A 27,723-nucleotide genomic window follows, 5' to 3' on the forward strand; every position below is an offset into this window, starting at 1 on the left:
AAATCTTGGTAATAACTATACACCACACTGGGGAAATGAGCCTCTACTCAGGTGTATCCTCATCTTCCCAATAGCATTTGTACAATTTCTCACCATCCTACTCTCATTTCTGTCCCTTAATACCTTGCATTGTTTACTGTTCTTCCGCTTGTTCCCTCTTCTCATTCATTCTTGCCTTGCACTGCAGACTGGTGTTACCTGCTCCTTTCCCCAGTAGGGAACCTAAACTGCCTTTGGTTGGCTTTGACTGAGGCAGTGTTATCATAGGAAGCTGCTTACATTAGCATATCCATATTAACTTGCAGACACACACAGACACATACACTTTGTCCTTCTTCATAAAAGAAGCCCACTGTACTCAAGCGAAAGAGACACTGACATCACAGAAAAACAACTTGATTCTGAGTCAAGATGCATCACAAACTCCACAATATGCAGTAAATTCACATAGAGAATATTAAATGACACAACCTAATCTTACACCATGTTAAATTTACTGGAAACATCTCATTAACATACTTTTTTCCCCCCCAAGTGAAAATCTTCTCAGTCATCAGCACAAAAAAAATATATAAATAGAGTGACGATAATTTCTGCTATATTTAGCAGAAAAACTGTCGGCTAAATGCAGTTTGTACCAAGGCAGGAGTGACATTATCTATACATCAGTCTCAAACACTTTTTTTCCTGACTACAGCTACACGATTAATTGGTTATGTTGTACAGTAGCCATCACTATCGTTCTCATCTTACAAAGTGTTCAAAATTAAGACTAGTTTAAAGAGTAGTTCATGCAAAAAATCGATTTCTACATGACTAAGACAGAGCTGTCATCCACATCAAAGCTGCTTGCCAGAGTTCTTATCTGCAACCAACAGCTACCATCTTTCACTCTGATGACTGATTTAACCTAGACTGAAACATCTGTACACGTGTCTTTGTACTTGCTCTGCCTTCAGTTTCGCTCTGCTAAAAACTCACCAGCACACCTGTGCTTTTACACCAGAGCACCCTGAGCCAATTTAGTACCGACCTTGTACATCTCACAATTTCCAGCATGTACCAGTTGGAGCTGTTGTCGACATATATTAGTGACATAAATTTAAGTGCTTTTTGTGGTTAAAAATCAATTATCAAATATAACCCTTTGACTCAACTCAGTATGCCGACCAATAATAATTTATTCATATACACTCAACAGTTACTTAATCAGGTATATCTGCTCAATTGGTAATGAACATAAATAGCTAATCAAGCAATCATGTGTTGCAAACCCCCAGCTTGCCAGAGAAAAGGGGGAGGGGTTTGCAAATATTAAGCCTAAAAATAATCCTTTGAATTCAAAAAGCATTTATTTGCAGGTGGTATGCCCGTCACAAACACAGAATAAAGATTTAACACAACAGGTTTCACCTGTTCACATGTACAAAATCACCAAAGAACAACAGAGTGATATACTATTCAAACCTAAGAACCACAGCTAGAACAGTTCACAAACCATAAATACCCCATGTTGGGATTACAACAAATACAAATTTAAAAAGAATACTCCTTTGTTCACCACCACAAAACACTTTCCAGGCTGACAACCAAAGCAAGGTGAAGCATTCTGAGCAACTGACACCCAGCTGCCCTGAATACCTATCAGCATGGTCCTTAAAAAGGGGCTGACGAGGTTGGCCCAGCTGGTGAGACCCTGGTTAGGGGATGGAACAGCTAGCCAACAGGAAGGTGTCACAGGGAGGTGGTGGTGAAGACCAAAATGCAGGGACGGGAGGCAGGATGCAGAACCAAGAGGTTTTAATAAAAAAAACAAACTTGCCACATAAACACAGGAAGCAAACACACAATGGGCCAGCAATAGGAACAGAAGCCCAGGGGTAATAATACAAGAAAACCAAACAAGACACAGGTGTAATGAATCAGCTAATGAGTCCAGGTGAATCTAATGAACAGGAACAAAGGCTAAACAAGAAACAAGAGACAAGGGGAACTGAACAGGGAAAACTACAAACTAAAACAGGAAACAAGAAATAAAAATAAAAAACACGCATCATGACAGAAGGAGAAGTGCAGCCAGTCACAGGATGGAGCTAAAGCAGCCAGACAATGGTCTTGAGGGGATCACAGCCAGATTTGCATAGAGTGGCTGAGGGACGTAACATATGACAGCAACTCAATGGATTTAGAGATGGAACCATGGTCAATACAACATGCTGAATTTGAAACAATGGGAAGAAGGGAGATTTAAGTGACTTTGAACATGTCATGGTTGTTGGAGCCAAAAGGGTTAGTCTAAGACAAGGGTGGTCAACTCCAGTCCTCGACAATTGCAGTCCTGCAAGTGTTAGGAGTTTCCCTTCTGCAACACACCTTCCTCAAATGAATGGGTAATTAACAGACTTGTACAGACTTTGGTGTCAAACTCTTAAATCTGATGTTAATCAGGTGAAGACTACCAACACTTGCAGGTTTGCGGCTCTTGAAGACCAGAATTGCCCACACCTGGTAAAAATTTTAGAAACTGCTGACCTCCTGGGATTTTCTCGCACAACCATCTCTAGTGTTTACAGGGCATGGTAAGAAAATAAGAAAATATTCAGTGAAAATGCATTATGTCAGAGCAAGAAAATGGCCAGATTGGTGCGAGAATGGAAACAAATAAAAATGGCTACTTGTTAGAGCACAAAGAATGCAGAATATCCTGTTTGAACACATACAAGTCCAACCTTGAAGCTGATGGGCTACAGGATGGTGGGCTTGCAGAAGACCACACAGGGTGCCGTCCCTGTTAGCTAAGAACAGGAAACTGAGGCTACAAGTCACACAGATTCACAGAAACTCCAGATCAGAAAATATTGCTTGGTATAATTAATCCTCATTTCAACTGAGACATCCAGATAGTAGGGTCAAAATTAAACAACATGGATCCAGCCTGCATTGTGTCAGTGGCACACTTTGGGCCCCTTATTTCTAAATCAGGATGGTTTAAGTACCAAAGCTATCTGAGAATTGTTGCTGATCATGTCCATTCCTCTGTGACTACAATAGGACAATGCACCATGTCACAAAGCTCAAACCATCACAAAAAGGTGTCTTAAACATGAAAAGAAATTCACTGTACTCCAATGGCTTCCACAGTCATCAGATCCCCATCTGATAGAACAACTTTGGGATGTGGTATAGGCCAACAAATCTGCAGCAACTATGTGATGCATGTTGGGAAGACCAAAATGAATGACCTGAAGAATGTTTCCAAAACCCTGTTGCATCTAAGGCACACAGCACTGAGGCACTTCTTATGGCAAAAAAAGATATTTTGTTCAATTTGTCATCTTTCACACTTCATTTCAAATATTAAGTTACAAAAGGAATTATTTTCTTCCTATTCATGTTTAGCATAGTCCCATAGCTAGTTTTTTGTTTACTGCACATTATTCACAGAGGAAGTTTTAAAACTGAAGCAAGTTTTGTAAATGTTTATCTACAAGGCACAGGAGATTATTCTAAGTAATCTTAACAACTTGTTGAGACAGCAATAGTAAACAAGATTTGCATTAAAATTAGACGGTCTGCTCTTATAAAAGCATCTGCTTAGGGCTGTGTCACTAATGGTGTGAAACTAATTATATCAGGAAGCTGTGAACTGGGGAGGGGGGGGGGGGGGGCTCTTTGGCAAACAATAAAGCCCAAGGTAACTGCTCCATCTTTAAATAATTTGGTAGCTACTGTGTGAATAGAATTTAATAACAGAGTGAGTGTGCTGGTGAGGGACAGGTGCATGTCAGATGGGTGAGGAGAGAGAATCATTGTGCAAGTGAAAGACAGAATAAGGGAGGATGTGGAAAAAACAGAGAGAGGAACTGACAGTGTGACTGACAGAGGAAAAGAGCAATGAAGTGAGATGGGGCTGAAATGGGGGACAGCATCAGTATGACGGGAAAGGAGAAAAACATAAGCACACATAATAAGGACAAATAGGAGGGAGGGATGGCAAAGGGGTTACAGTCAGTGCTCATTAAATAGTGTCATTGAATTTAGCAATGTGAAAATCAACTCTGATGTCAAAAGCCATCTCCATGATGTTCTGCCCTTTATTAATTTCTTATGACATGAAGCTCCAAGGGTTTCTATAACAACATCTGAGGAGGCTATAAAAAGAATTCCTTGTTAAAGTGTAGTGACTCTTATTTACTGTGCAGAAGATGCAGCTCATGTTTGAACATGGAGTAATAAAGTAGTCGTTTCATTATACCTGGATCTAAATGTTCCCATTCTGCACCTCATTTCTAACATGTAATTTAACATCCTTTCGACAGAATTAACAATATACTATACTATGCCTTTTTGGACACACACTTTACGTCCTGAGAGTCTTGTGCCCACTTGGAGAAGGTGTTACCATGGTAATGCTCCAACAATGCATTGAGACAAACCCTGTCATGTGGCTGAAAAGGCTGAACTAATTTTAAACTTTTACCATGCTTAACAAAGAGAAGCAGTATACTTATACTTTAATTTAGGGTGATTGGTTTAACAGCTGAGCTCCCGTCTGTCTTCTAAGTACAATACTATGGCACTGCATTGTGGGAAATCTGTGCCAGTCTAGTATGTATTCATTTTCAACCATGGCTTGACTATGTTTTTGAACATTTAACATTCATCACACACTCATAGTGTTGCTTTAATTAAATGAATAAGTTTTCCAAACTCCACAAGCATTCCCTTCATAACATTTGAGGCAAATGATTCCCTCATTTTCAGAAGAAGGTGTACAAAGCTGTACTTTTTTATGCTTCCAAAATGCAAAAGGTATAACTCTTCCTCATATTTTTGTAGTTTGTGTATGACGAAAATATTACTCAAAGATTCTGCTCACTCTGACATGGATGTGTGCTCTTGTCCATTTATATATGTGTGTGAGTGTGTTTCCTGCAGTGTGACAGAAAGGCTGGCAGGTCTGCAGACAGAAGTTTGACAGGCGTTTAATGAGGAAGCTCTCATGGGACATAGGGTTTGCACAAGAAACACATATGCACATATACACACTTGCACACCGTGAACATCGGAAAAGAAGCTTCCTTCCATTGGTAGTAAAGATACCTTAACCTAGTGACAGTGTTCCAATATATCTGACAATTTATTTGCTTCAGTTACATTGAGACTGCTTTCTACACTGGTTAAATGAACCATTTAAAAAGGGAATCAAATAAGCTGCCATATCTTCAGAATGGCAGATCAATGGAGTCCAGTTGGCTGTTTGCTTTGCTTTGCATGGGTTAAGCAATAACCTTTCATACCCTCCTTCCTTGGCATGTTTTCCCCCTGCAAATGAAAATTTAAATTTTAGGAGTGTAAGGTTTTAACCTTAGGGAGTGCAGAATGGCGACGTCCCCTCAGGTGCACAGCCAAAGGAAGAAGAGGAGGAAGAACCACGGGACTCCAAAATTGGCAGAGCTCGGTTTCTTTTTACTTAGATTTCTTTTCAGTTTCACATGCACAGACACCTTTCCCCCTTTTGTTTTCAATTCACATTCCTCCACCAGTATATATAGGCGAGAACCATATTCATTAATGCCCAACACAGGGGCTTAGTCACAAGTACAAATCTTAAAAACATACAATACAGCTTAACTCTAAACACCACTTTGTCACTCGGACTACATGTCTGAGTGACAAAACAGCACCTGATTAGTGAGGGGATGCCTGCATCTTCCTCACAAGGAGGTTACATATCTGACAAGAAATTAGTGAGGAGACAGATGCTGTGTGCTGGAATGTAGGTGAAAGCTAATTTCCCTTTCGTGCAGTCCAACAAGCTCTGGGTTGCTTCGGTTGTTGAGCTGACAAGTGGCCAATTCATTCTACCTGACCACTGTGAAGGTAACAGAGGGTGGGGTGGGGTGTGGGGGGACTGGTTGATAGAAGCGGGGGCTGAACGAGAAGAGGCGGTGATGAGGAGGTAGATGTGCAGTGGTGCCATATGGACAGCAGACATAATCAGCAACTACATCTGCTGGCTTTGACTCAGGGGGGGCAGCAGAACAAAATTGTTTAACAAAGTATCACTGGACTTTTATGGGTCTTGGAACGCACGCGCCACAGCTGTAGGAAGGTTAGCATTAGCGCTGTTCCATCTGTGGTGTCTGAAGTAACTCATTTACATCATTGCACGTTGACCTGGCCATCAATTAGTATACAACACATGCTTGGCAGAAAGACGAAATTGTCCTTGAAAACACTGAGCATTGGCCAAGTGGACAGCAGCCACCAAGTCTTCCTAAGCTAAATACAAGGTTTTCTCAAGCCAAAGGAATACTATTTATGGTCAAAAAATAGGCATAGCTAATCAGTTAGGGGATCATCGGTTGTAGAAAACCAGCCAACAGCTAAACACAGAGTGTGAAGCCTGGACTGAAGTAGCCTATTGCAAGCAAGAGAATTATGTTGGCCACTGAGCATTATAGAACAGATGCTGTTGAAGACATTGTCCATCAGTCAGCGAATGTGATGCCAAGGCTGGAACGCCAAAGCGAAGTTGGCAGGGATGATGCTGGAGAGTGACAGGAGATGGAGGAGCACAGGTGGTAGTCTATTATAGTGATCCAATCCCCTTTTGAACCAAGAGGTTTATGGGGGATTTGGGAGACCAGCTGTTGGCATTCAGAAAAGGCAAATAAAAATATCGGGTAGGGAAAAAAAAAAAATTAGAGATGAGATGCTGAGGATAAGTGAGTGTCAATGCTGACGTATCAACAATCTCCACCCCTGACCACTTGCTTATCCCACTCTCAGCTCTTACAGCCAGATCTCTATTTGTGCTGGTAATGAGCCTGCATCAGGTCCCTAAAGTCGGAGCACAGACAGACCAGTGATAAAGATGAAGTAGGCTGTGCATCCCATGGTGCCTTTTAGGGGAGTGGAACATTGACCACAAGATCTCTATCTCATTGATCAGCCGGTTTAGAGAGAAAAAAGTTCCTTCTCTCCAGAGGAGCCTGTTCCTCACTCCACTGCTCTGTTTAAGAGCAAATTTCTTTGTAAAAAAGAAAGGAGAAAAATGTTTTAAAACTCCAGGCTGTTTAGCAGCAAGAATAAAAACGATGATTTGATATGTGGAAATCCCTTTATTAAGAAGGATTCGGATAAAAAATAGCAACTTTTTACCTGTTATTAGTCTTCTACTCTCATTCCAAGTCTGTAAGCGTTTATCGAGGAATCATTTTGGTCTTGTTCATTTCTAAATTTTCCCACCAGCAGCTTTGATTATTAAAGTGCTTTCCTTAATCTAAAGCGGAATTTATCCATTTCTGGGAATCTAGCCAAATGTTTGACGTACATCTCCAGAACAAAGCACAGCTCAATTTTACACAGCAAAATTAGCAAATAGTTGGCCAACAAATCTTTCAGAAACTGGCCTTTGAATAGAATATAAATAAGCTGATGAAGACACGCAATCCAAATGTTGCGGATCATTTTCAGATCACAGAGTGAAAACAGGAGCACGTTTATTAAATAAGCAGCTGGCAGAAAGCTGAGCTACATCGGCTGGGTTGTGTAATCTCTCCTTTCACAACAGGCTAAAACGGCAGTGCTTGACAGAGGTGACTAAGATAAAACAAAGCGACATTGTAAAATAGATGTAATGTAGAACAGTCTTCTGGTTGACAACAGTCTGCCAAATTGAAATCCAATTTGCTTGCTGCTCACCTGGGAGTCACAATGTTTTTTTCCCCACATTCATCTCAGTGATCAAATCAAGACACTGCGTCCTGACAAGCCAATGGATTCGGAAATCCGTTTGCTGGTTGTGCTAGTTTGGCTTTGACAAAATAGATCAATAGGGTTTTGAGAAATGGGTCAGTGGAGGTGACAGCTGTACTCTTCTAATTATGAAAAGGAAGAAACAGAAAATGCAGCAGCGCTAAGCAGAGTACACACCTTGAGTGGCTGAAAATCTTCTCATTACATGCACCAACAGGTGTGCTTAAGTGTGTGCCATCAAAATACAAACATTTATTTTGTTCTCTACATGTTTTATTCAGAATTTAAATGAAATTACCACTACATTTTTAGTATAATATTCAGCCCCCCCCCCCTCTTTTTTTTTTTTTTTTTAGCCTGAAGCTGCTTCCTGTAGCTTTTAGCAAGAAAAATGCTTGTGTGTACAATGATTTAGTTTGAAGTTCAGTAATTTTTCCCAATACATTCTTTAAAATGGTTGTATATTAACTAGGCTTCCATTTAAAAAAAAAAAAAATCTGTGAAAATGAATCATTTTGCTTTCTAGTGAAACATTTAGGGCTTTAAAGAATTTGTGTTCTTAAAACCTTAACTGCCATATATAAGTAAATACTCATATTTACTGACTTTGTTATTGTCTTGCAATATAATCTACGTTTATTCATGTCTGGCTGTTACAGAATCTTTTAATACAATTTGAAATTTATCGTTAAATTTAGTTTGTGAAACACCCGTATATCTACGATTATGCTCTTTTTGCTGGAATCCTGAAAACACTTCTCTTGTACACCATAAAGTACTTTTGTAGTATCAATGATGATATAGCAGTGTAGTCCAAAGAACAATACTATTTTCATAAGGCAAGACTTTTTCCTTACAAACATCAATGTTGATATATGTTCTAAAGATAGTGAAGTCAAGAACGTTAACATCGGCTAATCTAAACGCCTAGTTTCACAGTGAGCATGTGCAGGATGCAGATGCAGAAATGAAGAAAGAAGGGCAGCAAGCTTTAACATACTTGCAGGTGAAATGGGAAATGGAGGAAGCGAGGCCATAGCAACATAATTGTAAACATACAAGCCATACTAGAAAACAAATGTATCCAGGAGATCGAATGTTACACATTTATTAGAGGGAAAGAGAGGCTATTATTATATTAGAAACTGTTCACCCACTCACATCTGTTTATATGTCGACAGCATCAATGCTCCAAATTCTAGGAGTAATTTGAAATTTTGGGAGTGCCCGAAGTCTGTTTACATCGTTTTTGCAGTGGTCTTTTTAATCTCTGTCTTATTCAGAATTTCTGATGAGTATTTTATCTTCTCATTTTTTTATTCCCTGGTTGTGTACTCAGCTGCAGCAGCACAATACACCCCAGAGGCGGGCTGTTTTCTGCAGAAACTTTTCCAGGTGACGTGGCGTTGGCTGACTGTGGTTTCAATATAAAGGACAGCTTGGGCTTTATGTGCACAGAAGTAAAGATGGCTGCAATTACAAAGTATCAGGTATGAAAAGGATGAAGAGAGAACAGGCAAGATGGTACACATGAAAAATCATGAACAAAGGATAAGTGGCTGGATGCGATAAGCACGTGATTTTAAATGCAGCACTCCCGATATGATGATCTCATCTGCAGATGAGAACATCACTTTCTTCCACCAGCTTCGGATTGTTTGTTGTTCTCTGACTGACATGAGTCCCATTGTTGTTCTGTCATACATTTAGTCACAACATTCAGTACTGTTCACTTGTTTCAGACCTTTCAGAGTAAATCTGCCATCAGGTCCAGTAAAGTGTTTTTTGTATATTTTATTGTTCTTACTGCTCCTTCAGCTTAAACAAGACATTTTAATATGTTTAGACAATTTTTTTTTCCATTTGTAACACCCAGAATACATTAATAAACAAATCCACTAAGATGAACAGAAAGTGGTTTGAAGATCTATTGAAATGCAAACATGTATTTTTCAAAATTTTCTTCATTCTTATTCTCTGAAATGAATAGCTGTTTTGGGAGCTTGAACATGCTAGAAAACTCACCAAATTCCCCAATGAAATGTGGAAAATTCCATATTTTGGGGTACTCAGGACCTTTTGGGCAAAAGTGAACAAGAACACCACATATTTTTGATGCCCTGCATGTCATCAATCTTTATGAAATTTGACACAGAGGTACTACGTACCAGAGTGAACAAAAAAAATCCTCTCGGAGCAATGATATAAACCAAATAGGAAATCAGCCATTTTGGGTCCAAGTCACCATTTTGGCCTTTTATGTGTCATTTGATCAAAATCCTCCAAGAGATTTTATGTGGGATTTTTATCATTTATAAATTGGTCTGGATGTTCAGAACACATGTGTTATTAAAATTTGTGTAAAAGCTTCTCAAAGGAGAAAGCTTTCAGGAGGTCGCCTCAAAGTTTGATGTTGTGCCATGAAAAACAAAACTGATACAACCTGTACATAAAACGAGATATCTGCACCAAATTTGTCGGGTATACTGCCAGTCCTATCTTGAACACACCTATTTTTCGAAACTGGATTATTTCCAAGCAACAGGAAGTCATGTATTTTACTCAGAGACCGATTTCTCAGTTTGAACACAGCCAGGTCCAAATTGGGTCAAAGAGCAGAAAACAAGTTGGTAAAGATATTCAGTAAAAACTGTTCCTCTACACTGCCGAGAGTGACCATATGGCCCTGACATAACACCACAACATCATAAATCCTTATAAATCCTTCAACTTTGATCTGATCACTATTGAGTTTACTGGAATTAATCAGAGTCTGGTCCTGTATGGATTCATATTACCATTTCCGGTCCGGGCCTAAGGCCCGCCCACTTACAACACGAAGGGCTTTTTTCTTTTTTTTTTATACACCAAAGGGCACTTCTCCTCAGGAATTAAGCAAAAACCCTTGAAACTGGTTCTGAACATGTTAAACCCTGTAAAGATGGCACAGTAAAAAACTCACGTTCCTACTCCAAACATAACCCTGGAGAGTGATGGACTGACGCTGTGAAACAGGAAGTTCCTTACCGAGCCATGAAACCTTCAATCTCCATCAAACTTGAATTTGGTGATGACAGTCACATCCTGCACTGAGTTACTTTGAAATTTGCCGAATAAGTTACAATATGGCTTTATGGCAACCCCTAGAATATTTTAGTTGAGTAGCCCCACCTGCTACATTGACTGGCATAGATGGAAATTCAGCATATAGTCAGAACATGCCAGGTTATACAAAAAGCCTCTAGGATGTATGGTTCATATTAAACACAACATTTTTCAACCATCTTCAAAAAATTGCTGATCAGAGTTACACATCCAGATGGAGTCAAAGTCATCGCTCTGCGCCCCTCAGAACAGGAAGTATTCTAAAGGGCCTGATATGAAGTCTGGCTACACCTGAAGGGCAATGGCAGTGTGGTAGGGAGGTAGGGATGCAGAGCAACTGTGTGTAAGAACATTTGAAATGGATGCCCCTATTTACATACATAAGTGAGCATAAATAGGCAACTACCCTGAATTTTGTTCATCGTTCAGGAGACTGAGATTAATTATTATTAATAAACAATTAGTGTTTCTAGATTGTAACAGCTTCTTTTGTCAATTTATAGGGGTAAGGACGTTTGTTTTTAGGGTGTTTTAGGCATATAAAGACAGACCATTTACCAGTGAGACTGCAAGTGTAGCTGTAAATAGTAGCTGAGTAGCCCAAAATGCCAGAGAACATCATGACATCACATGCACATTTTGTATAAAGCTAATATTGTGATAACCACAGATGTATATACTGTATGTGATTATAGTGACAACTTCGTTTGGGGTAATTTTCTATCTGACGCCTTTAAGAGCCACTCCAGGCATGTATGCATGTATGTTTTTGTCACACCAGTGTACTGAACACCAAGGGACAGCAGATTTTAGAGTTTTAGAGCAGAGCTTAGTCAGCTTAGTAAGCTAGTTTATTGTGTGATGAAAAGCATAATGCGTGTGTTAGGGAGACCACGCTGTGAGCATCACTGGAAAGCTTGATGACAGAAGTTGTAATAGTGTCCTGACAGTTGTTTTCTTGATATTTTAAACAATTTTATATTATGTATGTTACTATTTGACTTGTAGGGGGGATATTGCTGTATTAAACCCTGCGAGAAAGTGTGTCCTAGAATGCAGGCCCTCAAAAAGTGAGTTGACGACTCTACAGTCATAAAAAAAACCCACAAATAAGACTTTCTGTGTCCCGTCTCATGCTTCATGACCAGGTCACATATATGACAAATTATATGGTGAAAACAAATTACAAAATCACACTGGAAGAAGTTAAAAAGTAAAACAAAAGCCACATCTGCCTATAATTGGGAGAAGTTACCCTTCTTTTGACCTTGTAATGTTAGAAAGCTGCAATACATTTTCCTCTCTTCAAGATCTTTGTTCGACCTGTCCTGGTGAGGGTAACAGTTGCTTTGAGTTTCTTCCACTTGTACACATCTTGACAATAGATAGTGAGGTTCAAACTCATTTCCCATTTGTTATCAACAACTCTTTCTGTGAGCTTCTCAGAAAATTGCTTTTTTGAGCTACCATACAAATCTGAAACAGGACTTGTACAGCTCAGACACTGACAGATCACTTCCAGGGAAATAAAACAGGCCACACACTCCCAGCCAATTACTACCCTATAGACTGAAAACATGATGACTCTGACGTTGATATTAAATAAACCAACTGTATAAAAGTTTCTCTCAGACATGTGTAATATGGATTTTTTTCTCAGTAAAGCAATGACCAAATTATCAGGAGAGTTTCATATTTTTTATGCTTTATTTGTTTAATTGGGCATTCTTTTTTTCTTTTAGGGATGGTGCCAAAAAAGGCATGCTTACTGTCATATTTATGGACATATTCACAACTTAAGCACTGTAGTAAATGCAAAGCAGAAATGCCAATGCTGTGTTGGGCACATTGGTTTTGTGGTGTAATTAACACAATTGCAGCTTATAAGACACTGAAACTGTGTCCTGATAGAGAAAGTTGAAATGATACAAAAGGGAACAGCCATCGACTCTACTATCTACTGCCTAGTCATTAAGAAAGCACTGGAAGTTTATCCTTTAATTTGACGGAAATAGAAAAGCTCTTTAGAAGCCCGGGAAAGGAAATTAATGTGTGAGGGATGATGCAGTCCCAGTTCTGAGACTTCCTAAGCTGAGCACCTGCCATTAAACCATTTTTACTTTCACTTCAGAGACTAATGTTCAGTTTCTGAAACTCTCCCAGACATACAGATGAACAGAAATGCACATGAATAAAATAGCTACTGGATTTTCATAGAAGCATTTGTGGGATTTTGTTTAATTTTATGTACATAAACCAAGGCACTTTTTTTTCTTTTCAACAAAATTAATTCTAGTCATGATAACGTCTAGCAAACTCAAGCATCAGGATGATAACTTGAAAGTTAAAATACAAAGTGGATTCAGCTTTGGTCCAGAACTGCATAATCATTTTTTTTTCCAGGAAGCAAATAACAACTTGCTTAGAAATATCTAAATCAGTCATTATTTGCTTCCTGGAAAATAGAAAATAGAAATAGTTTTAGAAAATACTGAACTATAACAAGCACCATCTTGCACTCCTATGAACAAACACACTTTTATTTCCCACTTCATGATACATCACACTAGTGTGGCTCCTTCATCAGCTTGGCAGAAGATAACTTGATTCTGCTCTCACACAAGCTTCAGAATTAGGGTCAATAACTTCTCACTTATTGCCAAAATAACAGCGGTTGCATCTATAGAGAGTCTGAGTTCACACATAGCCTTTTTAGCGTCAAACTACAGCTACAATGCAACAAAACTGAGACACAACCAATATACAAATTCATTGTGGGACTCATGGAGGCTGATTAGGAAGCGGTAGACAAAAAGGGAGCTCGCTTTTGAAAACTCTGTTGTCTCTATTAGTTTGTGACCTCTCGTCATCTGTTGCTGTTATGGAGTCGGACAAGTAGGTCATGGCAGCTAAAGACAGCTGAATAAGATGGACTAAGAAAGGAAACAAAGAAGTTAGCTATGGCTGAGACGTTTTCAGGGAAATAATAGATATCACAGGGCAGAGGAAGAGAGGAATTTGGAAAATTGCTTAAAAAATGGTACAAAAAATATCAACAAAAACATAAAGACGGCAAGCCAGTGAGTGAAAGGAGAATGTTAAGAGTTAAATCACAGGTAACGTACAGAGAAGCAAAGATAGTTCATTATCATTATTGCATTGATGCTGTTCAAGATGATACATCTCTAAACAACAGTACTTAACAAATAACTAAATTTGGATAATGCAGTGTGCTCAAAGCACCAAACTGGCTCACGAATGAGGTGACTGAGATAGTGGGAGATAAATATTTCAGTTAGATTGTTGGATTAGAGAGTGCCGTGTTTAGCATCAAGCTGGAAAAAAGAGAATTTAAAGACTTTAGGATTGAAGATGAGCTGCTTTTTAGCTCTCAGATCTATTCTTTGCACCTTGTTTAGATATCAGCTCATGCAATATTAATATAAAGCTGCTATAAATGTCACCATAATTACAGTTATTATAGAAAATATATACTGCAATGATGAGTAACAGAGCGTAAAGTTTGAATTTAATTGCATTAGAAATTTGTCAAAGGTCAAAATACTGTTGCAATGACAGTCGTTCTTCATTTGCTTCACAATATAGAAATGCAATGTTAAAATGTAACCAGGTTACAGCTGATATCCTGGCACTGGTGCAATGTACTTTACTCTAATAACAGAGGGAATGTGAAACTGTGTGAAAGAGCTTCATACATGTTCATAGCGATACTGGCCCTGCTGGAACCTGCTGTAGTGGTGCAACATCTGGAGGGGAGAAACTGAGCAAACCCATCAGGAGAACAATGTCTGGCCAGGGAGGATTTTGCTGGGCTGGTTGGCTGGCTTATCATGTGACAAAATGCAATGCCAGATCACGTGCAGTACTAAGCAGCTGGACAGCTCTCCCATCTATATAATTCTGAACATTGCAGGGTAGGATTCTGGACATGTGGGTGGACAAATAACTGATCGTAAAATGTATTTACTTTGCAATTATGGTATGAGAAAAGCAATAAACCAGAAAAAAAAACTTTGTCTGAAAGCTGAAGGAGCTGGTTTGTCGGAAAAAAAAAAAAAAAACATATCTATATCTATATATATATATATATATATATATATATATATATATATATATATATATATATATATATATATATATATATATATATACATATATACTCACATTCATAAGCAATCAACTGGTCTGATGTTGAGAAACTGCTCCGGTCTGGGTATATGCAGAAATCCCACAGAGTTCATTTGCCTACTAATAAAGCAATCTTCAGAAATACGTTTGACTCCAAACTATCTTGGAAATAAACTCAGTCTCAGAAAATAAAAACATTTATTATTTACTGGGACTGAATGAGTTTTTTGGTTATCTCGTCTCCTGCCTCTCGTTCGAAAAAAAAAAAGAAAAAAAAAAAGAGGTTAGAAATAGAAAATGAGAAAGAAAGCTCTGGCCATTGTGAAACTAAAAAAAACAACAAAAAACTAATTGCCCATCTAATCTGTGCATAAACATCTGCACACAAATAACATTAAATTTGCAAGCAACTTTCAGATTGTTTGGAACATTTTCTCTTTCTGGGTGGCTGCTTGAAGATGCATGGAGAGTATTTGAACAGCTATGTGAGTTTGAAAGCACTCTTGTGTTTCTTCAGGGCTTGAACTACAGCACTGAACCCCCCTCTCCTCCCCCTCTCTCCCACCTCCTTCCCTGAAACAATTCATTCTGCTTTTTTGTTTGCCCAGTGGACCTTAGGTTCACCTTTAAATCCAACCTGAGCACCACCTCTCTGAAATGCAGCTGAGTAATCTTCCTGCAGACCTGCAAGCATATGGTTTTGCAAGCCCAAAACCACCTTTGGGTATCTGACATAACATTAATATTCATGAACTTCTGACACATGTTTGAATCATAGTGGAATATTTTTTTCTGCTAAGTATACATGACAATATAGCAAGTTTTATTCTCTATGGTAGATGAAGGGAAGCTGAGGATGAAACAGGATTTCCACTGAGCTGAAGGTGTCTTGGAAGATGGTACAAGGCCAAAATAAATGTAATCACTGGCATCTAATTAACTTATTATGACAGACTGTTTTAACTGAAGCCTTGGTCCAATGTTTGGTTTGAACACCTAAAACCCAACAACTTAGACTTAAATAACAAACATATATTACATCAAAACCAGCCAACAACAACTGAAGAGCACAATGACCCCCTCATACAAAACCTATGACAATATTTCATATCAAAGGATAATCATCTGCTATTTTCTCTGAAATCCTCACACTAAAAATTTGCTCACCACGTTGCCTGTGATGGAAAGAGCCTAATGCAGGCAGTCAAACCTTTCTCTGCAGTGGCAGACCATTTCTATTAGTCACCATTAGTGTGAAACCCAGATGGGTTCAGTCCCACTCTTCCATCTCCTCAGTGGGAATAGCCTCGGTAGCAGCATGGGAACCCAGAGATTGATTTATAGAGACTAGAAAATGATGTGCTCATCACCTAGTGGGGTCTGTCAGATGCAATATTGCTGTCATTGTCCCAGGCAATGAGCCACTGGGACCCAGCATCTGTGGTTTTACATGCTCATGGTGAAGGATAAGGTGGTTAGACTCAGGTGTGCACACCAGCAGGTGAGAATATACACACATACAGATGTGGTCTCCAGAGACTGCAGTTCAGAATGACATGCTTTTACTTTGAATTAGAAAAATGACTCATTAGAAACTCCAGTTTGGGATGTGACTAATATTTGGTATAACAAACAATTATAACTTGAATTCTTTTATCTAATTGATGAATCTGAGATTAATTGAGCTGTATTGTAGGCTACATCCAATGAGGGCACCACTGTGGCCCCTGGAGCAAGGCTTACAGTACCCCCTTATATGAAAGCATTTTTTAGTTTAGAAACCTCCAGATCTTGTTACACATCAACAGGCTTTGTTTGGATTCATCTTGCTGCTGCTAATTTATTTCTGTCCCCCCATTCAATGGTTTTTACAGCCATATTGTGACCAAGAATGAGAATTAAGATTCACATTTTTCTCAAGTTGGTTTCTCTAAGGTGCAACATGATTGACTTTATATCATAAAAGATTTGTGCTACTAATTAAGGATAAATCAGTTATTTATCAATAAAAATAAATGTTTCTGTTCAGTCAAAAAGTTTTTGTCATGGTTCTGCTATTTCAGACATATTTATACAGTACCCAATCAGAAACAGGGGCTTTATTATTTAGCATGTTGTGGCTTATCTCATTAACTCTGCTTGCTATTTTAACAACTATCATTCAGATGTGGATGTAAATATATTCTTTTGTTAGTTTGATCATTTTAGAGCTTTGGTTAAACAATACATACTATAATCTTATATCCTGCTGCGGGAACGTCTTGTTGCAGCAAAATGGTTGCAGCTTCCGGACCGACTAGCAGAGGAGGAGCGCAGATAAAAAAAGAGGTATGCGTCACTTAAACTTCTACCATTATTTGTAGCCCACATCAGTGTTGGTGATAAAATAGCTTCTGATGACATGCTGTTAAAAAATTTTACAGGCAGCACCAACGCTCTGCTTATACAAAAACAGCACATATTCAAGACAAACAAGAGGAGACAGCTAACAAACAATACGTAGATGAAACAGTTGATGTCACTTTTTGTCTCTTCGCCTTTTTAACTGGAGGTGAGAAAAAAGTGCATGGTCCGACATAACTACTTCTTAAACTCCCAAACTGAATTCAGTCTGATGTTATCGTGAGGTGGAAAATTATTTCACATCACATCAAACTTCTCACGGTATTACCTCAAACCATTTACAGTCTAACAAACTTCAGAGGACAAGCTCAAGTGGACTCACACAAGACTTTAAGTGCCTTCTAACCTTTGCAGCTCTGACAACAAAGTGTTATACAATCTTCAATGAAGAGCAAAGAGTCGAAGTTGAGGATAGCAGCATGTGTAACAGATTTGAACCTAAACTTGCAGATTTTAGTGAACCAGAAGTTTTCTTCCAAACATGATTAGGAGTAAAGCTTTTATTTGGGATCAAATATTAAATATCAGGCTGTAACTCAGTATAACTTCTTGAATTGTAATAACTTGACTTGTAATAAGGGACTTATTTTACTTTAAGGTTCTATTTTCATGTGACTTCATTCTCCTACCCCTCTAGATTAAACAATAATACGTTAAATTAGCTTTGCTGTGACTGATGAAGGTATGTCAAACTAATTAAGCTTTAGACAGTAATTAAATCATGCAAAAATAGATAACATTTCTACATTATATGTGCTGATGGTTATCCGCAATGCAAGGGCTCATTCAGCTGATGATATTTCTGTATTGTACTTAAGTGGCATTTGCAATGCAACACCTTTTCTTGTAGTGGTAGATTTATATATCATATTGTTGCTGCTTTTACCTAAAGCCTCTGGATGTACTGTATCATTTAACACTAATAAAAGAAAAAAAAAAAGGTATCACAGTTTCCTTACAGCAATATTATGTTAGTTTCTGACCTTAAACGTTCATGCCTCTAATTTTTGCTTTGATCATTTGTTATGATGATATACTGATTTTCATTTTGCACATTTCAGGAGCTGTCATTGCCCTCCAGCGTCCTGAGGCTGAAAAAAAATCACCTATCTCTGTTTTTTCCTAGGTTGGGGCATAATATGATAACTGTCTTTTGTTTTACAGCACTACATAACAAACATAACAGCAATCGGGTATCAACACAATGGCTGTTTTGAACAAGCATCACAGCTGGTTCAGCAACAAAACAGTAGAACACGTCATCTGAGGAAGCAATGGCAATACACGAGATAAGACAACAGTCATTGCTGTACTGAATAATAATAATAATAATAATACTATTACTACTGCTAAAAATATTAATATTAATAATACAACATTCAGAATTCCTGTGATCCTGATTGTTTCTTCTTTTTATCAATATAGCCAATTTAGACTAAAGATAGAACTGGTGGATAGAATCAACATAGCTGCAACATATCTTGGTATAATCCTTGGTATAATCTGAAAGTACATACATTTATTTGAGTCTAGACTAAAAATATCTGGATATGAACTGGTTTCAACACAAAGCAGTTATTTCAATTATACTGTTTTGATTGAATATAAAATGACAATAGCACCATTGTAAACAACTGAATTGATGGATTAACAAAACTAAGATTAAATAGTGACAGAGTAAGTACAGTGACTGAGTTGTTAAGATTAAAATGCTTTAGGTCTAAAACAAAAGAGCTTTATCCCCCATTAAAGTCTTGCTGGAGGAAGACTGTTGCCAACAGTGATTTGTGGATGCATTATAATATTACACTTACAGAGCAGATGAGGACCGATGCCAACTGGCAGATCACAAACCCAGTGCTCTGTTTCTATGAAGCTGTCAAGTTATGTGCGATAACACATAGCATATTTTTCCAGTCAGTGTCAAGAACTGCATTATTTTGTGTTAGTCTGAGTACTAAGTACAGCTTTGGTATCAGCACTGGCCATGGCCTGCTGAATATCACTGCTTAATGAAGTGTTACACTTGAAAATACAAAGATTAATTTACTACGACAACAGCAGATCTTCTAATCCCGTCACTTTCTGTGACAAAAGCAAATAACTGGCTCAGCTTCAAAGTACTACAATAATCCAGACCATTACCCCATCCATTACCAATAAGGAAGGCTACATAAGGATGAAATCTGAGACAGGATGAGGGAACTGAATCTTTAGGGCTTGTATCGCCTCCTTTACACCGGATTGATCAGTTAACAACTGGAGAAATGTGGATTCTTTTGTGATGAGGTCTTTAATATTCATGCAGTCGTATTATCACAGTCAGTGTTTCAAAGAAGTTATTCCCTCCTGTCAGTGCCACCAGAGGTTTTAGCAGCAGGGAGTCCTGGTTTGTCTACATCTATAACAGAATGATGTCTTTACTGCAGCAGAGGACCTTATAGTGACAAGGAGGGTAATGGGATGTCTCTTAGAACAATAGTCATGCTGATCACATTCATGCAGTCAAAACATGCCTTCCCAGCAAACAGAAGAGATTATGATGGGAGAAATGAACCACTACTACGTGGTAAAGAGGTGGTAATGATGAAGTAAAACACCAAATCTGCAGTTTATTCACTGTAGATAGTACAGAAGTTATCAGTAATTGTAAAATATTGCTTGATGAAATGAATGGTTTCCTAAGAATACCATATTTGGTGGATTGCAACAGAGATTTTCCAGCGGGGAAGTAACGGACTGTCTCTTAATGCCCCTGACAAGGAGTCTCAGTCGAGACAGTGCTTTCAGTGATGTCTGTGAGTCATCAAAATTATACAAAAACTACCAGGTTGATTCTCATGAAACCTGATAGAGAGATGAAGACAAACAGAAAACCTTTTTAGATACGGTGAAGATTCAAAAGAGATATCTGAGATCCAGACACATGCATAGCCTCGCTGTCAGTGGTGAGGCACCCTCTGTAAACATACTTCTTGCTTATTTCTTATTTGAACCTTGCTAATATTTTTCAGTAACTCAGAAACACCATTTCTTGACAGCTTTTTCCGAGGGAAAATAAGCCAGTTAGTGTCAACAGGAAATTTTATGAAAACTTCCCAAGTCACGTAAACTGATAAAAAAAAAAGGTCATAAGGGAAAATGTTATTTTTCTGATCTCGCAGGTACCATGCATAATATGATAATATCATGCAGCTGTTATGATGTACGCGCATACAGTGTAGGTGGCTTTGCTGTTAGCACATTTGATGGGAAACAAACATCGAACAAACAGAACAAAACTGACTTTTAGTTCTTTGTATTTGCTTCGACAACAATCTAAAAATAACGTTAGCCTGCATGAACCAAACCTTCCTGAGATAATGAGGGGGAAATCAGAAATCAAATGTCAAGCAGAGCTTTGATTTGAATAGAGAACAGAGTCATGATGATCAGTGAAGTGTTTCATCATTTTTTACTAATAGCTTGGATTTCATTCCCTATCACTCTCCTTCGAGAAGCTGCTAATGAACATCATTGCTCCAAACACTTAATTGAGGTTAAATTGTGAACAGGTTGCTTAATATTAAGCAACAACAACACTGGATGCAGGAACTCACCTCCTTCTCTCCACAAATATTGCTGATGATGGAGTTGGAAGCTGGACTGGCAGATGGACCAAGGACTGCTACCACGCCTTTAGACATGATCTGGCACACTGAGGAGAGGAAAATGAAAAGGAAGGGTGAGAGGAGAGTAAAGAGAGGCTAAAATGAGAACAAAATGGGCAAAAAAACAAAAAACGAAAAAAACAACCCGTATGGTCCAACATAACAAAAGAGCCTGAACCCATGTGTATCAGTGGAATCTGCACGAGGACAGATGCATTTAAAGTTTTCTTCCAACGTGAGTTTATCCTGTGGGAAAGATTGACGTTAACAAGAAGTGCTCTTGCATGTGGAGACAGAAAGATACAGAAATGGAAAGGAATCAACAGAGTTACAGACATAAAGAGACAGAAATAGTTATATCTGGGGGCTTAAGACCTAAGATCTGGCTTCTGAATATTTGCACATGAATGGAATAATATCCCCAAGATGTGACATATATCTCATCTTGTTCTCCGAATACTACATTTACAAGGACTGATTTAAAGACTTTACCGGTGGGGGCGAAAACACATCTCCTTACGGGGACGTTCCTGTGAAAATGAGTTTTGCTGCTCTTGTGTACACATGCTTTCATCCACCATGGTAACTAAGAGAATGACATTTCTTGAGAGTTTATAATCCCTGGTTTATAATTAAAACACAGCTGTCTTTATTGTGAAGAAGTGTGCCGTTCTGATGTGAACAAAGTGTGTGTGTGTGTGGGTTATTGTAATTTGGTGCTGGTTACTGGGGCAAACGCAGTCAGCCATGTGTGTAAGAGAGGCAAAGGAGAGCCATTTTCAGACCTCCATGGTGAAAAGACGGTGAATGGAATGATTAATAAGTAATCCCCCTAGTCACCCATGAAGCCTGTAAGACATAAATACATGGCACCTTACAAGATCAACAACATGCACATGTATGCTCACATTCACACTGCATGCCCACACACACACACACACACGTGCACACACATGTTTGCACCTGTCTGCGTTGCTTCACCTTATTATAAAACTGGCTGATTTGACTGGATGCCAGCATGCTGCTGGCTGTGGTGACACATTTATTTACCCACTTTCTGCACAGTTGACATACACAGCCTGACATCTGAAAATAAAACTGATTATTAAGTCTGAGCTAAGTTAATGTCATTGAAAGAAGAATATGACTCCCATAAAAATAGTTCCAAAATTTCAAGAGTTAAGAATGTGATCTTTTTTTCTAAGATTATTTTAATTTTGTGGATTAGGTGTGAATTATTTTAATGATTTCCATCTTGACTTCCTATTTTTTTTTTTTATTTCCCATGTATGTTTGCAGATGGCAGATTCTGATCATGAATTTTAATGCATAGAAAAAAATAAGATGCAACGAAAACTTTATGTAAGGTTAAAAAAACAAAAAAAAAAACCAAACAAACCAAAACAAAAGACAGAGTTGTCTGTACAATTCTGATAGAGTTTAATCTGTTCTCCAACTTGTCTTCTTTTGGATGCCATCATTTGTTCTACTGAGCTGACAATTGTTTTGATAATACAATGTTCTCACTAAATTTAAATATGAGGCTTGATTTTGAATGAAATTGTAAACCTGAATCAGAATCAAATTGAACATTTGGATATCTAAAGTCTCAGAAATTTGCTTATCAGCATCCCCACTCAGGGCAAGTACCGTATAAAAACAGCTTGGGTCTGCAGTATTAAAGTTTGATGTTTTTCTCGTCTCTTCCTGACTCTCTCTCCTATAAAGTCGTGGTAAATCTTAAAACTAGATTCTTTTTTTTATGTTCTGAAATGACACTTTCACAATAAAAATAGTAAAAGTGAGGTTGAAGAACTGCAATCAGTGGATTACATTTGGTGGCAGTTCATTTAAAGACCTTGAGAGCTTTGTGTGCTCATAAAGATGCTCTTCAGTGGAGAGAACAGTAAAACATGAGGACTCTCCAAAATGTAAGACTATGTATTTTCATGTTGAGTGTAAAGAGAAACTGTCAAAAACAGATAAAAAATAGAACATTGACATTAACAGATAATTTTATTGTTATCAGAATGGCAAGAATGAGTATAAATGGATATAAGAGCATTTTATCTGCTCAGATTCAGCCAGAAGAGGTGAAAAATCTGATCCGTCTGGTTGAGCTGCATATTTCACTGGAAGACCGAACCCAAGGTGGCGACACCCAACCTGCAATATCTACATTGTGAAGAGCTCGGCACACTGAGGCATTAAGGGGTCAATGATTTTTTTCCCGCAATTGCTTGTACAACTAAACATGATAGTCTGAACAGCAAGAAGGGAAAAGTTCAGTGGTCTGGACCAGTGGTTCACAATCTGAAATCTTCCAGCTCAAAGGTGGTTTGCAACATGTTCTCTCCATGGAGGCGGTCAAAATTAGATTTGCACATGTAGAAAATTATAACCATTTGACTGGATTATCAAAAGTCTGTGTGAGTGTGAAGCAGACCAAACACTGCCACACACAGAGGAGTGTTGGTAATTAAAAAGACATGTTTGAGAATATTACACTAAATAAAAATATTATTTTTTATTATTTTATAATTCTTATTTCCCTTGCTTCAGGGGAAATAAGAAAGAATAACTTCCCATTAAAAAAAAACAAAACAAAAAAAAAAAAACAACAAAAAAAAAACATAATGACTGGAGGATTTCTAGTTAAAACAACGTAGCTCAAATAGAGACTCCCCATCCAGTGGATGCGGTATCATGAATTAACTTAATGCAGTACAAAGATGTCTTTCAGGTCTGGATTTCTTTTATCTCATTCAGCACTTCATATCTGTCTCATCAGAAGGGCTGAAACAGTATTTCCACCTGTTAGATATATACATTTTTTTTTTCCCCAAATAAAGCAATATTATTCTAAGATGAAAAAAATATTGTGGTAGGCAGTTGTTATATGTTGAGCTACAACTAATCAGTTTTGAAGTGTGCAATCAATCCAGATGTGTCATTTTAACACCTTTACGCTCATCCAAACAACATTAACACTAACCGTAACTGGAAGCATATCAAAACATTGCATTTCCATAGAAGTGGAAATGTCATCAGTAGAGCAACGGAAGCTTGGTTATAACAGAGAAAAATGCAGCTGTAAAGGTTTGCTCATCATGAGAGAAAAGATGGACAGTCAGAGGGAATAAAGACTTGAAGAATGAAAACCAAACAAAAGGAGAAACAAAAAATAAATAAATAAAGGATAAAAAAAAATCTTTCATGTGATGAAAAAAGTCTCTAGGTGAACCAGAGGCAGCTTAAAAGTAAGGCACCCAGGGCCTTTAAACACATAACATACATATTATTGAAAGACCGGCTGTCTGTATGAACAAAAGTCTTGTCTTGTTATGTTTCTGCCTTAAACGGCAGCAAAAAGTTCAAGGAAGCATCATTTGGGAGTTGTGTACTTCACAGGCAAGAGTGTTGCTTGAAAAAGGGGAGAGGACTTTTTCTTTCCAGGTAGCGCTCCCTCTGTGATATTTCCATCCAACTGTGGCTGCTGATCCGTCCCTAATCCAATTCCTGGCTCTAATCACTTACACACACTTTCGCATACAAAACATTTGTGCTGTGTACACACAATCCAGCCTGGACACAGCAACACACTGTACTGTACACACATACAGAAAAACCCGTGCACAAACACACAAAAAAGGAAGGAATTTCAGGATGGGTCTGTCTTTCTCCAGGCCGAGAAAATAACACATTGTCCTGTTGTTGTGGTAAATGACTCGGATCTGTGGATAAAGCAACACCACAGAGGCTGAGAGTTGTGAGAGCGAGATTGTATAATATCGAAAATCAATCCCTCCACTTCTTGTCACAGCAGTTTATATGGGTCATTTTCTAAAGACACATACTGTGCAATATTGATTTAGGTGGGTTTCATTAAAAATTAAAAAATCGAATCAGTAAACACTAAGGTGTGGGGCAAGTGCACAGTGCACCAAGGTACTGGGGATGTGTGAAATGAAGGCGTTGAGGAAGTTGATAGCAAAGAAGTTTTCTACCCAGTTAATGGCCCCAATCTCAGTATTGCATTTGTCACAATCAATATTATAGCCATCCATTTTAACAGTTAAATTTAAAGTAGTTTATACAATGGCATATAAACATTATGCCCATTTGAAACAAAACTGTATATTTTTATCTGCTCCCAGTTTACAAGACTTGGTTCAAAAACATCTTTGGATGTTAAGTGAAAAATGTTGGACTCTCTCATGTGAGCATAAAATTTTTTCTTCTGAAGCCTCTTTAACAAAAGGTTGTATTTGTACAGATGGGGCTGCGCAGTAGAGCAGTTCACCCCCCCCTCTAGTGTGTGCTTACAGTTGTAAATCTTCCTGGAGGACTTCTGCACTAAAACCTCAGTTTTGATTTTTTTTCTCTGAAAGTTTTTGTTCTTGCAGACTGAAGTAAAACAGCATCTTTATAACACTGTCTTGTTAATTCCTTCTTCGGCTTTGTGAGCATCCCTTAATTTACTGAGTACTGAGTACTAGAAAGGCTAATTAGAGAAGCCTACAGAAACTGAACGTTGGGACATAGTTTATAGTTAAAGAGTGTCTAAAGCTCTGAAATGTGTATCACTAAGTATTTTTCTGATAAATTGGAGGCTTGAAAATATCTGATACCTATTTAAAAAATGACTTTGTGGGTGCCCAAATGTTTGCATGGTGCTTCTTTACTACAATTTCAGAATTACATAAAAAATATTGCTTTAATTAGCTGAAAGTGGTTGCACAGTGGAGCGGTGGTTAACTTTGTGGCATTACAGCAAAAAGCTTGTTTGTTTGATGTTGGTTTGCTCTGTACCCTAAACAGATCACCAGTTTGTATGACGGACTGGTGATCTGTTTAGGGAATTCTGCCCATCGCCTGCTATCTGCTGGGAAGGGTTCCAGCTGCCATGTGACAATATATATCATGTTTTGAAATCTCCTCCAAAACAGCGTAAATGCTGAATACAGCATAATAAACCTTGCTAAATTTACCTTTATTTTCAATTCAATTCAACTTCATTTATATAGCGTCAAATCACGGCAATGCCATCTCAAGACGCTTTAAGACAGAGAAGAAACATAATGAAAGCCAATTCATAATAGCCTATATAAGGAAACCAACAGATTGAGTTGGGTCCAACTCAATCTCCCATCCTGAGCAAGCACACTGGCAACAGTGGGAAGGAAAAAACTCCCTTTTAACAGGAAGGAAATCTCCGGCAGAACCCGGCTCAGGACAGGCAGCCATCTGCCTCTGCTGTGTGGGGGGAAGAGGACAGAAAGACAACAGACAACAGGAATTGCTACTCCCAGCCGGGGAGACCTGCTGAGAGACAGGAGACATACATGTTAATGATGCAACACTGTCATTGGGGGGGGGGTGGGGGGGGGGGGGGGGGGGGGATAAAGAGAGAGAGAAAGAAGCTCAATGTATCAGGAAATGCAGTCTAAACCTATAGCAGCATAACTAAGGGATGCTAACCATCCCTAGCTATAGGACTTCAAAAAGATAAGTCTTCAGCCTAGTCTTACAGGTGGGGAGGGTATCTGTGTCCCTAACACTAACTGGGAGCTTATTCCATAAGAGAGGGGCCTGATAACCAAAGGCTCTGCCTCCTGCTCGGCTATTTGAGACTCTAGGAACCACAAGTAAGCCTGCAGTCTGGGAACGAAGTACTCTGCTTGGTATATAAGGAACTATGAGGTCTTTGATATATGGTGGTGCCTGGTTGTGGAGGGCTTTATATGTAAGGAGAAGGATTTTAAATTCTATTCTAGATTCAACAGGCAGCCAATGAAGAGAGGCTAAAACTGGAGAAATATGATCTCTCCTGCTGGTTCTGGTCAGGACTCTGGCTGCAGATCAGCTGAAGGCTTTTCAGGGCATATTTAGGACAACCCAGTAATAGAGAGTTACAGTAATCTAGTCTCGAAGTAACAAAAGCATGAACCAGTTTTTCTGCATCACTCTGAGACAGAATGTGCCTAATTTTGGCTATATTACGTAAATGAAAGAAGGCTGTTTTAGTAACCTGCTTAATATGTGGGCCAAAGGACAGGTCAGAGTCAAATATTACTCCAAGGTTTTTCACTGTAGCACTGGAAGCTAAAGTAATGCCATCTAGGTTCATTACAAAACTGGAAAATTTAGCTCTGAGTTTTTCAGATCCAACGAGAATTACTTCAGTCTTATCTGAGTTTAAGAGGAGAAAATTTCTAGTCATCCAAGTATTTATGTCTATGAGACAATTGTGTAGCCTATTGGGCTGATTTGTTTCATCTGGTTTAAATGATAAGTACATTTAAGTATCATCTGCATAACAATGAAAGTTTATTCCATGCTGTCTAATAATTTTGCCTAAAGGGAGCATATATAGCGTGAAGAGTATTGGTCCAAGTACAGAGAATTGAGGAACTCCATGACTTACTGTAGTTTGGGAGGAGGACTTGTCATTTACATGAACAAACAGAAGTCTATCAGATAAATATGATTTAAACCAGCTTAACACTGTACCTGTAATTCCAATTACCTGTTCTAGTCTTTGTAACAGAATGTTATGATCGACTGTATCAAATGCAGCACTAAAATCAAGCAAGATAAGTACAGACAGAAGTCCTTTGTCTGAGGCCATAAGAAGGTCATTAGTAACTTT

General features: G+C 38.4%; 1 protein-coding gene across 2 annotated transcripts in view; it reads right to left on the bottom strand.

Moving 5' to 3' along the window:
- grik4 (glutamate receptor, ionotropic, kainate 4) overlaps nucleotides 1-27,723 on the bottom strand; it is a gene marked incomplete at both ends in the record, with an annotated part of 175,185 nt that overhangs the window by 102,402 nt on the left and 45,060 nt on the right. For both annotated transcript variants that reach the window (XM_079245816.1, XM_079245815.1), the window contains one exon: nucleotides 21,021-21,118. In XM_079245816.1, the coding sequence (XP_079101942.1) occupies nucleotides 21,021-21,118 (98 nt within the window). The remainder of the gene's footprint in view (nucleotides 1-21,020; nucleotides 21,119-27,723) is intronic.

This window comes from Telmatherina bonti (genome assembly GCF_933228915.1).
Source record: "Telmatherina bonti genome assembly, chromosome: 9".
In the NCBI taxonomy this organism is placed as follows: domain Eukaryota; kingdom Metazoa; phylum Chordata; class Actinopteri; order Atheriniformes; family Telmatherinidae; genus Telmatherina; species Telmatherina bonti.